The 21130-nt window shown below is 35.7% G+C and overlaps 1 protein-coding gene across 1 annotated transcript in view; it reads right to left on the bottom strand.

Annotated features, from left to right (window-relative positions):
* snd1 (staphylococcal nuclease and tudor domain containing 1) overlaps positions 1–21130 on the bottom strand; it is a 304678-nt gene that overhangs the window by 44877 nt on the left and 238671 nt on the right. The window contains exon 18 of the mRNA XM_088645522.1: positions 19000–19141. Coding sequence (XP_088501648.1) covers positions 19000–19141 — 142 coding nt within the window. The remainder of the gene's footprint in view (positions 1–18999; positions 19142–21130) is intronic.

Below are 21130 nucleotides of genomic sequence, written 5' to 3' on the forward strand. Positions count from 1 at the left end.
AGCTTTGGAAGCTGGGAGCAGCCGGGAGGCTTGTTCTTGCAGTTAGGTGTGCCTTGGCTGACTAAAACTTCCCTACTCTGTCCTTGGCGGCACTGGGGAACTTCAGTCGCAGTCAGCTAGTGACATGACCCAGGCTCGAACCCATGATCACAGAGCTCAAACTGAGCTCAGATGAGCGACTTTACCAGGACAGTATTCAGGAACCTCAGCTAATGTCGTCTCTTATTTTTAAAATGTGTACTACAAAATGACTTGAATGTCACATGGTACAACTTTGAATTTTTAATAATAATTCAAATACTAACATTAAAAACGTTCTGTGTACAGTACTTTAAAAAATAAAAATGTCAAGGATCTTGCTTTCTGTGTACATTTGAGTCTACAAATGAAATTTACGTTTAACTAATGGTTGTCTTTTTCAGTTACAGTACTGTACTCTAAGCCTTTTATCGTCACACACAACCAAGTTTCATACTTTCTTTTCCACTGAAAGATGGCAAACTGGTATGCCCTTGTGGTGAAAAATATTGCATGTCTTTTTAAATGTAAATTTTGCTTTAGGCACAACAGTCTGGATGCTCATACTATATGCTTATACTACGTATTATGTCCATGATTCATTCAATAAACAACTGCTATAAATGATCCACTTGTCTGAACACACATTCCTCTGCACTGTCTGCTGCATGCAATTCCAAAAAGTGATCCACTGCAGCTGTGTAATTAAGTCATAGTATCCGCTTCTTCCAAAATGCATTACATTCATATCGCCTTCATAGCATTCTCTCAGCATAATAATCATTCAGTAAAAAAACTGTCAACTCTTCAACTCTTTCCAGTAATTGAAAACAGCTATCTGGTAAAACTGAAAAAAGCCACTCCATTGAATGAGAAAATCAATCAATCAATCAACCAAACACACTCATATATATGCATATATACATGTGTTTCATTTCCCAATTGGTACAATTTAGTTTTTAATTTCCATTAAAACAAAGCAACTTGACAATGTGTCAGTCAATATTTCAAACGATGACTGACCAGAATCACCTTATTGAAATCAATGAGGCATTTCAATGTTGATGTGCCCATGTGATCTGAAGACAGGTTTTGGGCTTACTTGTTAGAAACTGCTGTTTAAATTAGGGTGTTAAAATATTCTTATGACAAGAAAAAAATATAAAACTGGGTAGTATTTTCATGAAAACATTTCCTGTTCACATTTTTTTTGGGTATTTTCAGATGATAACCTTAATTATTAGAATACCTCCAACCATCCTTTCATTTTCTAACTGCTTCATCTAATTTAGGGTGTTGGGGGAGCCGAAGCCTATCCTGGCAAGCACTGGGTGCGAGGCAGGATACACCCTGGATGGAACGCCAGTCTATCACAGGGCAGATGCAGACACAGATATAAACACTGACATACTGTAAACCACACATACCAGGACCATTTTTCCATTTTTCCCAGAAGCCAATTAACCTACCACACCATGTGTTTGGATTGTGGATGGAAACCTGGGGGGTGCCTGGAGGAAACCCATGCTAACACAGGGAGAACAAACTCCTTGTGATCGCAACTCGGGAATTGGACCCCAGGGGGCTCGCTACACCATGGCATACCTTTCCAACACTTTCAAATCACAAAGTTTCATTTCATTCACTAAAAAGGTTTAATGCAAGAAGGTTCACCAATAATAAAACCCATGGAAGGATAAGATGCATCCTAAAGCATAAGAGCCTTATTGTACATTAATTATAAATGTGATTGCGAACTTTACAATTATATAAACATGTACACATAAAAAAAGTAAAAAGGCTGAAAAACACAGCACCTACCTACTTGAATCATAAAAGAAATAAAATGGATTGCACTTTTATTTGACTGGGATTAAACTGTTTCCATCCTACTTTAAACAAAACCATGCACATGAAAACAAAATAGTAAATAAGAACCGTTAATAAAGAACCGTAAATAAGACATTAATATTTCTACCTCAATTAAACAGTGTGGATGTTTTTAATAACTATATGTAATAAACACTTGTGATCTTCACAACTGCAAATAATTCTTTTTAAAAATAGTATATTTGTAATTAATTTTCTTAATAATCTTCTTAAATTAACTGGGCTTGAAAACCAAAGAGCAAATAAGCCTATCACACTGGTGAATATACACAAGTGCATGAAGGGATATATTCCAGACTTACCAATGAACCATTTTCAGATTTACATGCTGTTCCTTTCTACAGGTCTAATGACTCATTGTAAATCTTATCGAATGACAACAATCTGCATACCAACAATGATATACCAACCTGTCAATTTGAGCTCCTGCCCCCTTTATGTCTTTCCAAAAAAATACTATGAGGGTCAAGATTGTGTGCAATAACTCATCAAGACACTCTGGTTGCTAGATGCTTTATCTAGGCAGGAGCCATCGACAGAGATGTCAGGGCATGTTACAGTAACATTGCATTAACCCTTCAGATATACAGTTTTATGAAAACGTTCGGGCACCCCATGGCAAATTACACGTTTTGTTGATTTTCAAAGTGGAAAGAAGTTAAAACAACCTCTGCAGCGAACAAACTTGACTTGACATATTTCTGCAAATATTAATGCAGATACTGTTTATTTGCTAAATTTAACAGATTAAAAAAACAGACTGCCATGTGCAAAAGTCTGCAGGAAGGTTTAGCTGGCACAGCAGTAATGGTACACCGGTCTACTGTGCAGCGTTGCTTGCACAAACAAGATCTGCATGGAAGAGTCATCAGAAGGAAACCTTACCTGCGATCTCATCACAAAAGTCAACATCTGAAGTATGCAACACAACACTTAGATAAGGCAGAGGTGTTTTATAACAAAGTTCTGTGGTCAGATGAAGTAAAAATTGAACTCTTTGGCTACAATCACCAAAGGTATGTTTGGAGAAAAAAAGAAGAAGCATTTGAAGAAAAGAACACTTTGCCAACTGTTAAGCATGGAGGTGGATCTGTTATGCTTTGGGGTTGTGTGGCAGCCAGTGGCACAGGAAATATTGTAGGTAGAGGGAAGAATAGATTCTACTAAGTATCAACAAATCCTGGAAGCTAATGTCCCACAGTCAGTGAAGAAACTGAAGCTGAAAAGAGGTTAGAGATTACAACAAGACAAGGACCCAAAACGTACCTCAAAATCAACCACGAAGTACTTCAAAAAATAAAGGATTAAGGTTCTGGAACAGCCTTCAAAGTCCCCAGACTTGTATATTATTGAAAATTTGTGGGTAGATCTCAAACATGCAGTGCATCCGAAATGACTTAAGAATATTTTGATTTCTGCCAAAGCGTGTTACAAAGTACCGACTGAAACTTTTGCACATGCCACATTTACTTTTTTTTTCAATCTGTTAAATTCAGCAAATAAATAGTAACTGTGCATTACAATTTGCAGAGATATGTCAAGTCAAGTTTGTTCGCTGCAGAGGTTGTGTTAACTTTTCATTTAGAAAATCAACAAAACATGTAATTTGGCCAGGGGTGCCCAAACTCTTGCATACAACTGTATACCCTTAAGTAGTTTAGAACACAACTAACATTCTAAAGTGCAAAAACGCCAGACCTCTAGTCTGCACTCTAAAATATAAAAAGTATAATAATATCCACATTTCTGGAGTCCATGAAAGAGCAGATTTCTCCATTCTCTTTCTCTTGTGAAACCACACTCTTGATCATAACTGTGAGTTTTATGGGATCTCAAGCGAACATTATTTAGAAGGCAGTGCCATTAACAAAGGAATATTATTCTAAGGACGCAGGTGCTTAGCAAGAAAATATCTTTATACACGTCTTGAACACAAATATCTCACAGATTCTCTGCCCAAATCTCTCTCTCTTTGGCAATTTCTCAATTCTAATAGCACAGCACTAAATGAATCCTGTATTAAAACTAGCTCAGCTCTTCTGAGTCATCAACATAACCTTAGGCAATTTACTTTAGCTCTTTAGGCCTTATTCCCAACTGTAAAATTAGAAGCAACTAAAAGTAAGACTATATTGGAAATCAGATAATACTTTTAATTAGTCTAGCTAGGCTAAATTGATTTTGAAATGAAAATAAAATGGAAAACCAATCACAATACAGTATCTGTTACTAGAATTTCCCCTTCAAAGTAAAGGCACACTTCAAAAATATCCAGTAGCTGGTGTAAAGAGCTTTTTCTCTAGATGTGTTGTGCAGTGCATGGGGGACTACCTACACTTGTTGCATGCAATATGATATATTGATGCTTAGACTGCTGGAGCTGTAAGAGAGGACTGATGCTCTATCTGTGATCTGTGTAGAATGCTAGATAAAGAAAAAGCATCCATGTTGTCTTATGTGACAGGTTCCTCCTGAGGGTTAATCCATGATCATTAAGACTAAAGCTATCAGAATTTCTTTAATGGGGCCAGGCAGTCCTAGAGTAAAGTAAAAAGGACACTGAACAACCTCTTTCAGAATGTTTGCCAGATGGATAAAGGATCTCTCTGGATTTGATACTAAGGTCTACTTTATTAGGCACACAAATGACCTGCCATCTGTATGCACAGCTACCTAAGTCCAGATGTATATGGTTGACACAGTCATTTATTGTTCTTGCAAGCCACCAGATTTAGTGCCATGTTACCTGACCTTTGAATGCCAGCAAACTCTTAAATCAACGAGAGAAAGCAAATTATTTTTGTCAATTATAATATGCAAAAAATATGCAGTCCTTGTAATAAAGTTAAAAAAGACATTTCTCAAAACTATTGTTTAAAATCTACAAGTAATTGTGTTAATTTAAAACAACAGTTTCCAACAACAACAGCATCCTAAAGTAATTTACATAAAAGAGGGCACCTACTTTCACAAGCCCACCATGCCCTGGGAGATATATGTACAGCAGTCAATGTGCCAGCAGCCCCAATATATTACAGATCAGATAGAGAAGTTAAATCAAATCAAAGTTTATTTATCAAATGCACAACAATACAGCGTGCAGCAGTAGTTGCTGGCAATGAAATGTCTTTTCTGCGAGCTCACAAAAATCACAAGAATCACAAAACACAAAAATCACAAAATTGAGGTTATGAAAATAAGGTTACATAATAAAAGATGTAATAGAAATTGAATAAAGCTCAATATGAGTAGAGCTGCTATGTGTACATGGGGTATGCAATATATGGAAGTACTGCATGTTATGCTGAATACAGTGAAAACTGTGTGTCCATGTAGCCATTACAGGTGATTTGCTAAAGGAGCTCCAGGTTGGCTATTTAGCAGTCTCATTGCCTGGAGGTAGAAGCTGTTCCGTAGTCTGTTGGACTTGGTCCGAATGCTTCGGTACCGTTTACCAGACGGTAGGAGGGAAAACAGTTTGTGACTGGGATGACTGGGGTCCTTGAGAATGGACCTGGCCTTCTTCAGACATCTAGCTGAGTAGATATCCTGGATGTTTGGTAGCTCACAGCCGGTAATGAGCTGTGCTGACATCACCACCCTCTGCAGTTATTGTTTCACCAACTGAATTAAAAGAGAACTTTATGCTGGCCAGACTATACAAACCCAGAGTGGAATGACAACAGGATTCTCATCCCTGCACGTACGATCAGAGTCATGGGATCTTTACTGGTTTAGTAAACAGGACCCCAGTTTAACATCTCACTTGAACGAGCAATTAGGTTTTCTTTAGAGCTCTCCCAACCTAGTATTGACCAAGTCCAATCTTGCTTAGATTTTGGAGATCAGGCTACACCCATGGTATGTTATCCTGGTTCTGGGGGGCTGGTGTCTACAGGTTTTCTAGACCATCACTAGGGTTTTAAAGCACCATCATCTGAAGAGCTGGGAGTTGTTGTTAAATTGGTCATATTAAAAAAAAAACCTGAAATAATTCAAGAAGATTAAAAATAAATGACTGACATTTTTTACTGACCTATTCTGTTACCCTGCCAATAATACCCTGAAACATTTTTATAGTTCTGAAGGATGTATAAGGCTAATTGAAGGACAATGGTCTTAAACAGCTCATGTTTTATATATAATAATACCTAATAAATTAAGTAAGATATTAATAAATGATGTAATAAAAACAACTGATTATTCAAAATCCATGAAAATGACTGCTGGAAAATACACTGAGTCTGAAACAAAGTACAGATTTCATTAAAAAAAAACAGTTTACCCTTTAAGAAGAAATTGAAACAAACATGAAAAGGAACATGGACTAACAGATGTCGGCTAATGAATACTCCTGTTAAAATGTATTCAGTTCAGGATTTAGTCTTGCCTGGATTATTACACATTAATATAGGTCTTCTTTAAGATCTCCAGTTTTTTTCTGCTCCAGGAGACTATTTAAAGAGTTCTGTGCCTGAGACTTCATGTTCAAACCAGACCAACCACAGAGTAACTTGACTCCATCCCAGAAATTATCATATTGGTAATTAAACTTGACTGACTAAAGAAAAAAAATCCTATCTACTCTTCTGAGTTCTCTGGTGCCACAATTAGTAGTACATGCAATTTAATAGGGTCCTAATAAGTATTATATATTACTTCAGAGAACTAGGAAGCATTCAGTTTATCTAATGCTGCAAACAAACTACAATGATTTATGCTTAGATTGATTCAGTTTGAAGGAAGTACTGTAAGTGAAGGCATTCTTAAATATTAAAACAGAGTAATTATGTCATATAGTATGGTCACGTGACATAATGCATATAACAACAGCAATATGTCAGCCCACTATCAGAAGCAGGATAGTCATGCCATTCCAACTACATATGAAGGATTATTCCTCAATTAAACTTCAATTTTTCCTCTTGGGCCCTTTTGATATTGTGGAACTGACAGACAAAAGTGACTTTATAATGAAGGGATTTTATGTAGTGAACTAAAAACTCAATACTAGGAATAAAAAAAAAGTTATAATAATCTTGTGTGACTTCAGATTATACAGAAAAGACAGTGCTCATATACCTGCAATAAATTACCAGATTAATTGCAGGTATAATGCAGAATTAGATATTGCAGGATAACTGACCTATTTCTTTCCTGACAGTAAATGAGACTGTTACTTTCCTGACAAACTGTATTTTAAGGTTTAAGATTTTTTTTAAAATATATCTGTTTATTGCACTGGAAATATGTTAGTATTCCAGTCAGAGCTCAATGCTGAACCTTTCTACTCCTAGAATCACACTTTGCACTAGCCACTCACTAAATGTCTGTTTCTCTTTCTTGTACGGCCCTGTGAAAACATAAAACAAATTAATGAGAAGTGTTAGTGAAACTCCTAAACTTGGAGACATAACTATCCCATTAATAACCATACCTACTGAGTTCATAATTCATATTTATGACAGGCTTACCTTGCTGCAATTTCTTAAAAACATTGTTTTGTAGCTTGTCTGCACATAACTGGCAGCAAAAGAGTTGCCCAAAACCTGTGCAACAGTCTCAAAAACTCCACCATGTTCTACTTAAGGCTCTGCCTTAGATGTTCGAACTACACTGTGCTTGATCGCATACAGAAGGTCATTCTCTTAGCTGACATCTGTCTACGCAAGCTAGAAATAATTACCTGTAATATCTAACTGAATAATCTATATATTGAAAGTCTTAGATGTTTTTATAATTATATAAATCACTTTCAGAATAATCAGCCTAAGTTTTGATTCAGACGAAAAATATTCTTATTTCCTGACTTTAAAAGGCACACATAGCACTCTTATGATTACATGTAGAACCTATCTTCTGTTCTGAACAAAATATAGTAAATTAAAAACCTTTAAAAAAAAACAAAACAAAATGGCTACTATGCCAATTCACAGGTACAGAATAAAGCAAAATATTTTCATAATTCCTGGTTACATCAAACATCCATATAGTGATTCTGACCTTGATGTGTTGTATTGTGTTCTCATTTAAATTGAACATGTCATCTTTGTGAAAATAGCCTAGATTCCAATTGCATAGCTCATAGATGCTAAGACATAACTTTTTAGTTGAAGTCAGAAATTATGCTGCTACACACACACAAATTAACCTTGTTTTCAATTCTCAAACTGAATGATATTAATTTGGAAACACCTCTATTAGATTTTTGATGCGACTTCAATTGAAGTTACTTCCCAAAACAAATCAAGGGATTAAAAACATTTAAACCTCAGGAAAGGAGTTCAAATGCATATGCAAGATCACAAATTGATGATTCCCTAAGCAACACAGGTAGAGTTTTTGAATACTTAAAGCCTTTGCCTAGCCATTTTAGGATTTCCAGTTATGCCAAAGAACATAATTTCTCTTTTACTGTTAAAATATGGTAATCCCTTTGTGACAATTATTTTAGTTGCAGCAATTCAATTTTCACAATTTGTCAAAAAGTGTAATTTCTTTAAAGCACAAAAATCCAATTGATATTGCACACTATATAAACAATGATTTACAGTAGTGCTCAGTTGAAAAACAGATCAAAATGTTGTGCTACATCACATACATAACATGTATCTCCCTTAATTTGGATTACTTGTTTTTACATTCACAAAGCAATTCTGAAACTTTGCAGTTTGTAAACAAAATACAATTAAAAAACTCTAAATTAATAAAAAATCTAAAACAAGGGGCTGTTTTATCCCTAAAGAGAAAAAACACAAAGGAATTAAAAAGATTAACCATATTTACATTTATTACACTCCAGATTCCATTGCGCATGCCAAATATGAACAATGAGGCTATTGAGGACTATGCAATTACACATTGATCCAGAGAGTGGATTGGGGGAGACTCTGGGAAACTGATCCCAGAAGGTGGGCGTCACATTCATATTTAAGCAAGTATGAAACTTGTTTGAATAGAAATAAAAAAAACAGAAATACACATTAGCATTCAGCCTAACTTTAACACTGCTTACATTGCTGGAGGAAAATGAAATCAACAGTATGCTTTGTTGAATTCCAAATGAATTAATTAAATCTGAAGACTGAGCGTCTGGAGTTTATTCATTCCATTATCAGAAATGTATTATTTTATTAAGCACAAATTGCTTGCATGCAGTTTACTGGTCTATCATCCACATTTGGTAATGTGTGCCTACTTTCTTAGTTTCAGTGTTCAACAGTAAACTTTAATGTTAAACATAAGACCTAAGAAGCAGCCAGGATTTATTTTTTCATGCCAATTGTATATGGATTCAAATGCAAAAAAAAAACAGACAAAGTATATTTATTATTATATATTTGTTTCTTCTGTACATGCTTCTAAAGCAGGTATGTTTTCAACATACAGGATTTAAAAAAATAGTTTTAAATAGGATAAGGCCAGTTTTATTCAGATGTATTTTTCTGATCTACAGTACATCAGAAATACCACAATAGAGAAGAGGCCATTTGTCTCAGTCTACCCATTTGGTTAAGTATTTCCTCAGTCAAAACAGACAGTATTCTCTGTACTGCAAGTAACCCCACCCCTCCAGGGATAATATTCCCTTGAAACCCCTGATTGAAAAAATAAAATGTAGTCCTGCCAGTCAAGCCTCACCTGTACAGCTTTGGAAGGTGGAAGGAAAATGGAGTACCCAGCAAAAAGCCATGCAAGCATGGGAAGAACATGTAACCCCTGAAGCTGAAATCGAATCCAGAACTCTGCGGCTGTGGGGCAGTAGTACTAATCATCGTGCCACCGTGCTGCTCAATAATACACAAAACCGTAAAATTCAAGCTGCTATTTCTCTTTCTGAAATACCTCAAGCCATTGTAAATTCAATACTGTATGTTATGTGTCGGCAAGTCCGACACTATGAAAAGTGTGAAGTATTAAACACTTTTTATTTCGTTGTGACTGCTTGCGGATGACTACAATAATAAATATTAATAGCGCATCTGTGATCTTCCATGGATCGGTAGTGCCAAACAACAGAGTATGGTAAAACGTTGAACAAAACTGACCTCTCTTCATCAGGCTTAGAACATGGCTTGATAGGTACTGTAGTTGCTTACTTATTGATCCAAAGATCTCTTCAGGCTTTTTCTTAAACCAAAGAACATAATTTCTCTTAAAGGAGACTAGGGTATTGGCTTCTACAACATGGATGCGTAGGTTCCACACTCCCACAAATATTTTGGTAATGGAGTGCTTTTTGTTCTGTTTTAAATGCACTTCCAATTAGTTTGCACATGTGTCCTCTGGTTCTCTGAATTGATTCCAGGGCAACAATATTTTTTCTGGGGTGTGGTGACCAAAATTGTACACACTATTCTAGTATGTTTTAACATAGCATCCCTAGACTGGGTTCTACCCTTTTGAGTATAACATTTTGCTGCCTTTTTATTGCTTCCCTTCATTATCTGGAAGATATACAATGTGTAAACACCACTTTTGTCTATGAATGCAGTCTTCTAGTTGTTTCCATTTCTTAATTGTGGATTCGTTTTTAACTACTTGCATACAATACCCCGCTCTTGTATATATTAAATGTTTATCTGATAGGTGCAAACTTCTCAAAATACACCAGAGTCAAGATCATTGAAATTAAATAGAGTAGTAGCCCTAGTAGAGATCCCTGTGGTACTCCACTAATTACCCTAATATGAACATTCACACCGTATTTAAACTGTTTTCTATTAACCAACTTTCAATGCAACAGCATACATTAACATACCATTACACTTGTCTTGAATGACTGTTGTTGGAAATGTTATGTCAATGGCTTATGAATAACATTTCTTGTTTCCTTGAGTACAACTGGGAAGATACTATCAGGCCATGGAAAATTAATTCTGATTTCTCATATAACCTGAATATTAAAATTCTACTTTGAAATTCCAAAGGATACATGAAATAATACATCATATGCAAATTTAGACAAGTTAAATACAAGGAAATCAAAATATTCCAGAAAAGACACAGGCATAAAAATAAGAAAATGTTTTTTTCTTGTTAGATGACAAAAGCTAGAGTAGTGATATTCATAAAAATAAAAAAAGTTCAGAAAAAAAATCAGAAACAAAGACACCACAGTACAAACTCATCCACATTCCAGATGAAACTTCCTTCACTGACAGGTTTCTCTGTTGCTTCTTTTAGGTGGAATTACACTTACAGATATTTCAAGATAAGAAAGAATTTCAAGCCTGATGGAGAAAAGTAGATTGTTTCCCATGTACTTACTATGACTTTTCCCTATTTTAACAAGAAACTCCAGTACCACAATTCTGAAATAAGCACAGTATTTATAATAATGATTAAGCTGTGAAATAATGCATACTAACAGAGATAATACATACATAGTAGATCATAAATGTTACTTCTGTTTCTCTCTGGAGTCATTCCTGCATAAGGTAATCATATCACTGATGTCATAGATGTGGTGGCTGGGTAATGTGATGCCAACCTATTGCCTTGGGAGCACATGTGGAACTGAACCCTCAGCATTAGTATTTTTAACATCACCATGAAACTGACTGAGCTACCTGGCCCTCCAGCTAGAATATTCTGATGCAATTTATTTCATTTCTAAAAAAAATGGAGTATATTTTTTTTACCTATAAAAGACAAGCGTTTTGTGATATTCATGTTGCTAAGAGCAGTTCATGGATCACATAATGGATTATTAATTTGGGTAAAGGACCTCATTACACGGGTGGCCAGGTTATTGAACTTTATCGACCTTAAGCAAATAAAAAATGCAGCAAACCTGCCCTTTTTCTCTCTCTTCACAGTCTGTCTTACAATTTTTGTATGTCACTGAACAATTTCATAAAGCCGGCAGTGTAAATTATATTCTCTGAAACAATCAGTACTCTAATGACTTTTAAAAAGTAACGAATAAGCTCTTTTTATACCATCACCATCTATATTATCTGAAAACTCCATATGAGAATGGATTTAAAACGTATGGTATAATCATATACCTAAACTTGGATTCAGTATTACAATTCACTACTTTTGTGTCACAATTCAAGCCTGTGATTAAAAAAAAAGACATTGAGAGAGTACACATATGACTAAATAAGTACTGATCTATGCTATAATCCATACTTTAAATATATAATTCCATTATTTTTTACAAACACTTTTAAACACAAATGACCAGATTTTGTAGGATTAGGGACTCTAAAAACTCATCCTAATAACTTTTGGTTCAATGGTGATAAATAGATTCCAATCTTGAATTCATAATGGAAGAATTGGGACAAAGACACTTAATTGTTCCTGTGGTCTTTACAGAAAGTCATAGTTTATGGACCATGAAGTTAAATGCCTAATGATAACTCAGACTGGACTCGTCTAAAGCAAGCTTTGGCGATAATGGCAGAGAAACAACAACAATATTAAACTTACAACATCTCTTTCATTACTGCAAACATAATTAGAAAGAAATAATGTATTCCTGTTCTTGTTAGGGATGGAAATAATCAGAAACTTACTTTTTATATTATGAGGGCAATGAAGAGAATATAAAATTACCTAAGACTTGTTCATGCAAGGTTCACAGGGGTTGCTTAAATATTACATTCAATATTACTATCAGTTCACATAAATCACCAAACGAGGTGGGGTTTATTTTAATAGAGTCTACAACAATTTTTCAGATATTTATATGTATATATTTTATCTTCTTGCAATTCTTTGTACTGAATTTGAAGGTTGTAAAGAAGATGACACCTGCTCTTTCAGAAATGTTAACAGATAAAACATTTTTACCATGCATAATAGCTGAGAATATCAATTTATTTTAGAAGCAGCAGGTAGCTGCAAGCAAAATCTGTTTTGACCCTTTATAGGTGTCACATTTATGTAGTTACTGCAAATCATAGTGATTTTTAGAAGCTGTTTGAAAGTGCTCTCCTAATGAGATCAGTGATATCAAGAGTAATGAATGGGGGAAAATACAGATTTAACAATATCTAAGTTAACATGTAACCTTACTGTTTCAGATCCCTTTACCTGAGGCTGAGCTCTGCAAACCTCTGATGGTTGAAAGCCCAGCCCTGTCTGTGTAACATGCTCAGTGCACTGACCACGTGATGAGTGCAGCTCTGCTCTGCCCTTGCTTGGATACGATAGCTATTGCTTGAAGTGGTGAACTCTGCTGTACCAAAGGACCAAGACTTCTGAAGTGAGAGAACTCTACACTGTCTAGGTTTCAAGTGGGTGAGGTCACTTCTGTAAAATGTTTAGTTTACTGAGCCACTGCACCTGCTTGGAACTGTAAATCAATAATATGTGCCGGAGATGCGTAGAATTCGGTTAGGTTAAGCCCTTTTGTGGACAAGCCACACACCTGTTGTGGAGACTGGCAATGACATTGGCATTTAAGATAAGGAATGCTTGCTTTGTTTTTTTTAAAAGTGCCACAAAATGTATTCCGAATGTGTCTTTTCCTTAATGTGACATTCATATTAACAGCGGAGGCTGCTCATGCTGCATCTGAGTTATTAAAACACGTAGATATGGCCTGTGCTTTGAGAGTTGATCTCTGAGAGAACGACTGTGTCTCTCTGCTCAACTCTTAGGAAGACCTTTTGCAAAACACATCTCTCACAACTAAACTGTGTTGAGACTTCATGTATCCTTACACATAGTCAGGACTGACACGAGGAGCAAGATAGGGAGAGCCTTGAAGTGAGAGGAATGAAGAAGTAGATTTGGATAAAAGAGGGGAAAAAAACCGCCTAAGACTCAGTGCCCAGGAAATTCGAACTGAATGAGGTGCTGTGAGGTACTGGAAAATGGATAACAGGAAACCTGTGATAAAAGGGCAGAGAAAGAAGACTTAATAACCATGATCAAGCAGATCCAATGTCCTGTTTGAAATCTATGATCTCTGCCGACAGTAAACTAAATCATCAGCTTCTGGGGACGTGGGCCATATGTACTGGATTTGATGACAGAAATTTCTAGAATCACTGTAAATATTCTTGATCAGGACTCCTATATGGTTCTTATTCTTTTTCCACAACTATTAATTATTTTCCCTCCATTTTTGATTGCGAGCACATTTTCCTGAGTGGTTTCTTACGTATTTGACTGATTTACTCATGGTAATGTTCAATTTTTCATGCTTTTCCCCTGAGGTAAAAACAGTAATGGGTAGGCTCAGCAATAAACTAGTGTGAGCGACTCTCTCCTTGCCATGATTTTGTATGTGCATGAGTCACAAACCCTTAACTACCTTTTTTCCAAGTCGCTTCTTTATTTGTGAATAACTATAAGGTTTAATGCCATGATACCATTTTACATTCTAGAGTTTGTTGTACTGTTGCTATGAAGTGAAAATAATTTAATTATTTTCATTTTCTGTATCTGTAAGATGTTTGAGGGTGGCCTTGTGTGAATGGTTTATTCTATAAAAAATCCTACATATTACTATTCATTTTTTTTTCTATGACTTCACATTAAATTAATTTATTGGACTTGCATTATTTGACTATTTGTTCTGTTTTTTTTTTTTTACCTGGCTGTATGGTTATCTGCTGTTGTAACAGCAGTAGAGTGGAGTTACAGCCACTGTGTTATAACTAGGGAAATTAAGTGTGCAATCAATTTCAACGTTAAAGGGGAACTGCAGCACTATTTTCATATTTCAGGGTTAGAAAGAATCAGCATTGATGAGTGCATTTCAAACTGCAATACCAGTAAAGCGTAACGCAGTAAAGCTTAAAAGCCCCAATTTACATCACAAAATTGATGGAATTTCCAGGTCTGCGCTGTGCCATGTTCTGCTATTCATAATGGGACAACAAAACGCCCTTGATGTGTGTGACCCTATGACACTGTAAACAACCAGGCTTGTGAATATGTCTCTTTTAATCCAAAAGAAATACTGGTTTTGATTTCGATTTTACAATTTTACCAACAAATAATAATTACTTGTTAACTCTGATCACGTTAAATATATGTATGCTGAAATGTCTGCTGCACAAGCTCTATGTCTACCCTTGTACATCCCATTATGTTATTCATTACGGAGACTAGTGAGCAGGAATGGCCACATCACATGGCAAGGCGTGGGAACTCAAATGCCAGTTGCATTTAACATGGCGACTTACAGTACTTTCACAAAGTTCATGGTTTTGTTTAATTCTAAAAATTTTTTTCTATTTTTTTGCAGTTCCCCTTTAACTAAAAGTGTTATCATCAAACTACAAGAGAAGAGACTCAAGACAGGTAAATACATCACTTGTATCCTGTAAGAAGTAGTAGATTATGAACTACAGTTCCATAACTTCAGTTGGCTTAGAGGAGACGCTCAGCTTTGGAGCCACAAGATGACTTTATTGGCCACATACAATTTCTTGCATTAGTAATTTGTCTTTTCGCATACCCCAGCTTGCTCTTCATGAGACACACAGGCACACAAATTGGGAGAGAGAAGCTTGGGGTCAGACTGCAGGGTCAGCCACATGAGATGCTGGGGTTAAGGGCCTTGCTCAGGGGCCCAACGGAGTAGGATTCCTCTGCCGGCCGCGGGATTTGAATCGGCAACTCTCCAGCCACAGGTGCAGATCCTTAGCCACAGAGTCACTGCTCCGCCCCAATACAACTACAGTATGTATCAAATGCTTTATTTAGTGGAAATGTGATTTTCACCACTATCATAATAAAGAATAAGGCGTAAATCAGTCAAACAAGCACACAACTCTGTACGGTGACAGCTCTACACAAATATCTAGTGTCATGTACCTGAAAAGGATAACAGGGGTCTCCATTCCAATTTTTTTTACAGGTCACTTTAAATCACCTGTCATATAAAAATCCAGGATCAGGGATGGAGACCTCTGGGTTATAGCACATTATGCATTTTTATCATGTCAAAACTACTATCTCTGAGCAGCTTCAGTACCAGCAACTGGCTCACCAATGTACAGTACTTTTAAGTATCACTGACCATATATTCTTACAACATTATGGCTGTGGAAACATTGTTTCTTTTCTTCTCTTTTCAGCATGGAATAAACCTTTAGGTGTGTCAGTATGCATAGGCAGCAAAGGAACAATACCTACTGGAACATACCTACAAATCTTACACAAAAACGTTTACATCAATTGGGTTTTAACTGAAAGACAGTCACTTTTAATCCAAAGACAGTGAATCTGAACGCCAATCTTGCACACATTTGCTGAGCTGCTCTAGCACTTCCCAAAAGCCTAAGGATGCATTTGCAAATGGAATGAAAGTAACTGGGGCAGTAAGAACACAGTTACCAGTCACAGCCTCTTATGTTCCCATGGTTCAGAGGAAAAGGATAATATTAAGCACTGCACCAGAACTGAGCTGCTGCCATGTAATATCTATATTTATACATAATGCGGTAGGTCCTCTTGAAGTGGCTATGTACAAAAGGATAAACAGCGAGAAGTCTCTAGCTGGAAGTCTATGGCAGGAGAGACCAAACAACCAAAGGGTGGTTATGCTGCACTGGGGTGGCAGACCCCAGGCCTTGCAGCGGTGGAAACTCAGGTTTGCACATCAACAGAGATGTGTCAGTGCCTGACTGCTCTATAACCTCCAAATTGCAGCAAAAGAGAGGAAAACAGCCGTTTGCCGACAGCATGGCTAATAGGTGAGCTGTAGAAATATAAAACAGGTATATTCCCGCAACAACCAAACATTAGACTCTACGATGAAAAAATAAGACAGAAGGTCAGCATCATATTTCATAGCAAAATCAATGACAGAAATGTCTGAGATAAATGCAGCCATGAGAAGGGTTATATCAAGTTTATGAGGAAGGTTTAAAGACACACTGGAACTCATACTTTCCACTGTGCTTTTAAAAATATGCTTGCCAGATCTGAAGAAGGGGTACAAAAATAGACTGCTTCCAACAACTCATATATAACAGATAAAGACTTATCAATACGAACTTGCAGAATTAAAATTAAACATCTACAGTAAATAGTTGATCTCTGTAAAAGATCAATACTGTTTTGTGTATTTACATTTTTAATGCAATAATGCAGTACTTCCTGATTGTCTGCAAACAATCATTGACAACGTTTATCTGTCTTAGACTATAGTGGATGCCAGGGAACTCAAAAAAGTGTTTAAAGCACACAAACAGCCATGCTTCATTTTTCAGAGGAATCACACAAACTGTATCAATGTAGGTCACTATCAAATAAGCAGCCAAGAGCCATTCATTTATACAGTACATGTTTTTCCCCCACACAAAAACCATTAATATTTTTCAAACTAACAACAATCACAGAAAAACAATGTAGAGATGATTAATCCAAACAGGCCCTGCACACTCCTTTTACTGACTGGAGATGCAAAATCATAAAGACACGTGTGTTAAAGTTGTTTTTGAATAGCAATGAATCTGTTACCACCAATTACATGGCTGGCTAGTCAGAGCACTTTATCAGCATGACTGGTTGGCAGCTATACCACCTCTACCGTATGTCACTCTACAGCAATGGGGAGGTCAGCTAATTAGTCAACAAACGCACACAATTTCAGAGGACCCTTCGACATCCACAGTCACATGATTAATGCAAGGCCTAAAGACAGTAATGCAGACAGCCAAGTAATGGCTTTAGTGTTTCAAACACTACTGTACGTTCATTGAAACAGAATAATGGCTTCAGATTACTTTTGGCTGCATTTATCAGTTTATTAGGTCAAATTAATTTTTGTATTAAAATAGAAAATAGCAATACAACACATTCTTTCTTAAGTGCAGAAACAATGGCCTGGATTATATCAGAAGCTATGGATATACAGTATAAACAATATAATCTGTGATACAAGCCATTGACTATTCAATTTACAATGCTATAACGAGGGAATCTATAACTGCTTGTTTCCAAGGCATAAACATTGCCAGTACTTTTCAACCAGGGATGAATTATCAAATGATGCACATTTTAAAACACTAAAGGTTAGACAATCATAAAAGTTACGCAAAGACTGTAACAAATGTTCACCACATGTAGAGCAATATCACGTATTAGCAGCAACACGTTTAGAACCCTAGCATAATCCAGCACACCAAGTACAACATTTTCACACCGGAAAGACAATGTACACAAGCCTGTTTTTTTAATTTCTCAAGAAAACTTAATAAATGACAACATATTTAAGGTCTGTTGAGTCCATTCCCAAGCAACGTGGCATTTATGACATGGCTTAGGCATGCCTGCTTTCTGCATTATTTGGAAACCTTATCATAAATGAATGAACCATAAAAATCAACAAGGTAACAAGATGCATGACTGATTACACACAGTTGAACAACTATCAAAACAGCTAAAGCAACAACAGAACTTCTAACAAAATATATATACTGTGCTGGAAACTGATGGAAAAGCTGTGATGCATTTCAAAGCACCCATGGATTCAAGGAAACTCGCCACTCTGAATGCACTGCATTGAACACTGGGGAACTACTTCAAACATCATCTTCTTTGTGCCAAATGCAATACTTAGAAGCAGTATAATTACTCCATCACTATAGTATATAATAAAATTGTCTATTTCGTAAAGCTTCAAATTCACAGTCTCGTTTGACATAAAATGAAAAATTCATGTTAATGCAGGTAAGACTTAAAATTAATATGAGGGTATCACTGGCAGAACTTCACTATATTAACAGGACTGTTAGGGTTTAGAGAAGATGGACTATCCAAACCCAAGCTTGATCAACACAGCATAAACACAAGCATTACAACACAAGCAATAAAATAATACCCTTCTGTTTACATCCCATTTAGACATGTAGAATTTCAATCAGATGTAAGAACAAACAATTCAGCACTGAACTGAAGAAAAATAGTCAATGTTCTGTCGATATTTGTCTTACAAAGAGTATGGGTAGCTATGCTCATCATTATCTCTCAAAAGTACTTCAGATAATTCACTGTACTCCATATGCAATTTTCAGGTATGTCCATCAAAACCAAAATCTGAAGCAAGATGTCCGGTAATGTATGGCAATCTGTAAAGATAGAAATGTTCTGTAGCTAAAACATAGTACTCACCAGTTCCTACATCCTGGACATACATATGGAGCTCATCTGTGATTTCTGTCACATAAACTGGCTTGTAGTTGGCAATTCGCTCCTTCTCCTCAGTCATTTGGACTACCTCTTCTGCAGGTTGCTCTTCATAATTGGCCCAGATCTGTCAAATAATCAAAGAACAAAATAATCAATTTTTTTAGTTCTAACATAAGCAGTATTTTTCCCCCTCCTCAAATATAGCAATTCAGTATGCATACGAAAATATTGTATCATTTGCTTTTTTGCACAAAAGGCATGATTTGGTAAATTCTTTATAGTACAATAAAATTTTTATATGCACAATTTTTAAAGTGAATATTAATATTAATACATTTCAGCCTTTCCAACTGTGAAACCAGTATTATTAGGTCATATGCAAGAAGGCTTATTTTACATAAATCCTACTTATTAAAACATATTGCAAACTGTATAGGTGTTTTATGGCAGTTCCATGTTTTTTTTCTCTTTTAATAATTATTTTAGGTTTCATTACATTACACTTACGTAGTACTGGGCCTTTTGTGATTTGTGTTGGGGAGTCACCTAAAATAAAACTTCCATGGTACTGGGTAACTATCCTACAGATCGGAAATTTCATGATACCACAGTAGTAATGCTTTGCTCTCCAAATTGTTAATGCGTGAAAGTAAAACATTGCACTTTTAATTTGAGACAAATTACCAGTTGTATTTTTGTTCGACATGGCAAATTAGTATTCATTACAAAGGCATTAAAGTTATCCATTCTTTTGTAGATAAAATGGTGCAGATTTAATATTGTAATTTAATTGTTTGCAGATATTTTTACACCTATTTCACAGTTGAATAGGTGTGCATTTTTCCCATCAAAGAAGGTTAGAAAGGTAGAATATACAAAAGAAAGTTCCTTTCATAATCAACTACTTGAGGTACAAAGTTATTTTTCTACATATTATATTTTTTGAAAGCTTGAGAGGCAGTCTAATACTATGGAATTTATAGCTCATGCAATGCAAATTAAGGGCTCATTCAGAGTAAGGAAACTGATTATGCTTTTGGTTACAAAATAAAACTGTATATATGGTTTAATTAACACCACCAGCTGATTCACTGAAACAAACTCAAACTGAAACAAAGCTGTGTACACTGCCTGTTTTGTGTTGTAATTTTGTAAAAGCAGTTTAAAAGCCATTCTTGACAGAAAATACAGTTTTCTTTTACCCATTCTGGTTACTTTTCTGAACAGATTGGATGCAAATATTTAAATCCTCTTAATTAGATTTCCATATATTGGTGGATTAAAAAAAAAGTTAAGACCAATATACAGAGTATAAATGTGCATACAGTTTTAAAAAGCATCTTGAGCATCATAAATCAACTTACAATATCATGTCTTTAAAAGTATTGCTGATTTAAATAATAAAGAAGCTATGATTTCCTGTTATCATATCCAAATTCCACTGTAGTACCACTGCGGAACAACTTTTAACATTAAAAAAAGCATTTGAATTAAAAGGATAAAAATACCACGCAGATACTCTATTTATGAAGGAGAATATAAACACTTATTACATACACACACAACATACTTTCATACCAGACTATATATTTTAGACCAACAAGGGCAAATGGAAAACGCTAAAAAACACACACCCAAAGCACATAACCTTCTGTGGACTACTATTCTAATTCTTTGCTACTGTTTGTTTCGACAGCTTGTTGTTGAGCACTTTGTGTTGCTACAGTGCAAGAAGAAACTGGGCAGCTGCTGATGTCAGATTGGAGGGACATTCTGGGTACATTAAACCCAGTACTTCTGAAAACAGGACTGAAATTAACATCGATAACACTGGTACTACAAAATGAAAATGTTTTCAGTCATTTTTGACTGAAGAAACAACAATGATATGGTACTTCCCAGGCTTTATACAGTATGTGCCTTATCAACTACATACGCCCTTCAGGGCATACTGTCCACAAGAGAACCTTTCCTATTACCACATAAGATGTATTAGCAATATTTTGACTATTTATGACAATATTTTATCGCCTGACTTCTCAGAACTTTGTTTTGCACCTAAGTACCTATGCTTTATGCCCAGTGTGAATTACAAAAAACTTAATAAAAAATA

This window comes from Lepisosteus platostomus, chromosome 9 (genome assembly GCF_059453375.1).
Source record: "Lepisosteus platostomus isolate fLepPlt1 chromosome 9, fLepPlt1.hap1, whole genome shotgun sequence".
In the NCBI taxonomy this organism is placed as follows: Eukaryota; Metazoa; Chordata; class Actinopteri; order Semionotiformes; family Lepisosteidae; genus Lepisosteus; species Lepisosteus platostomus.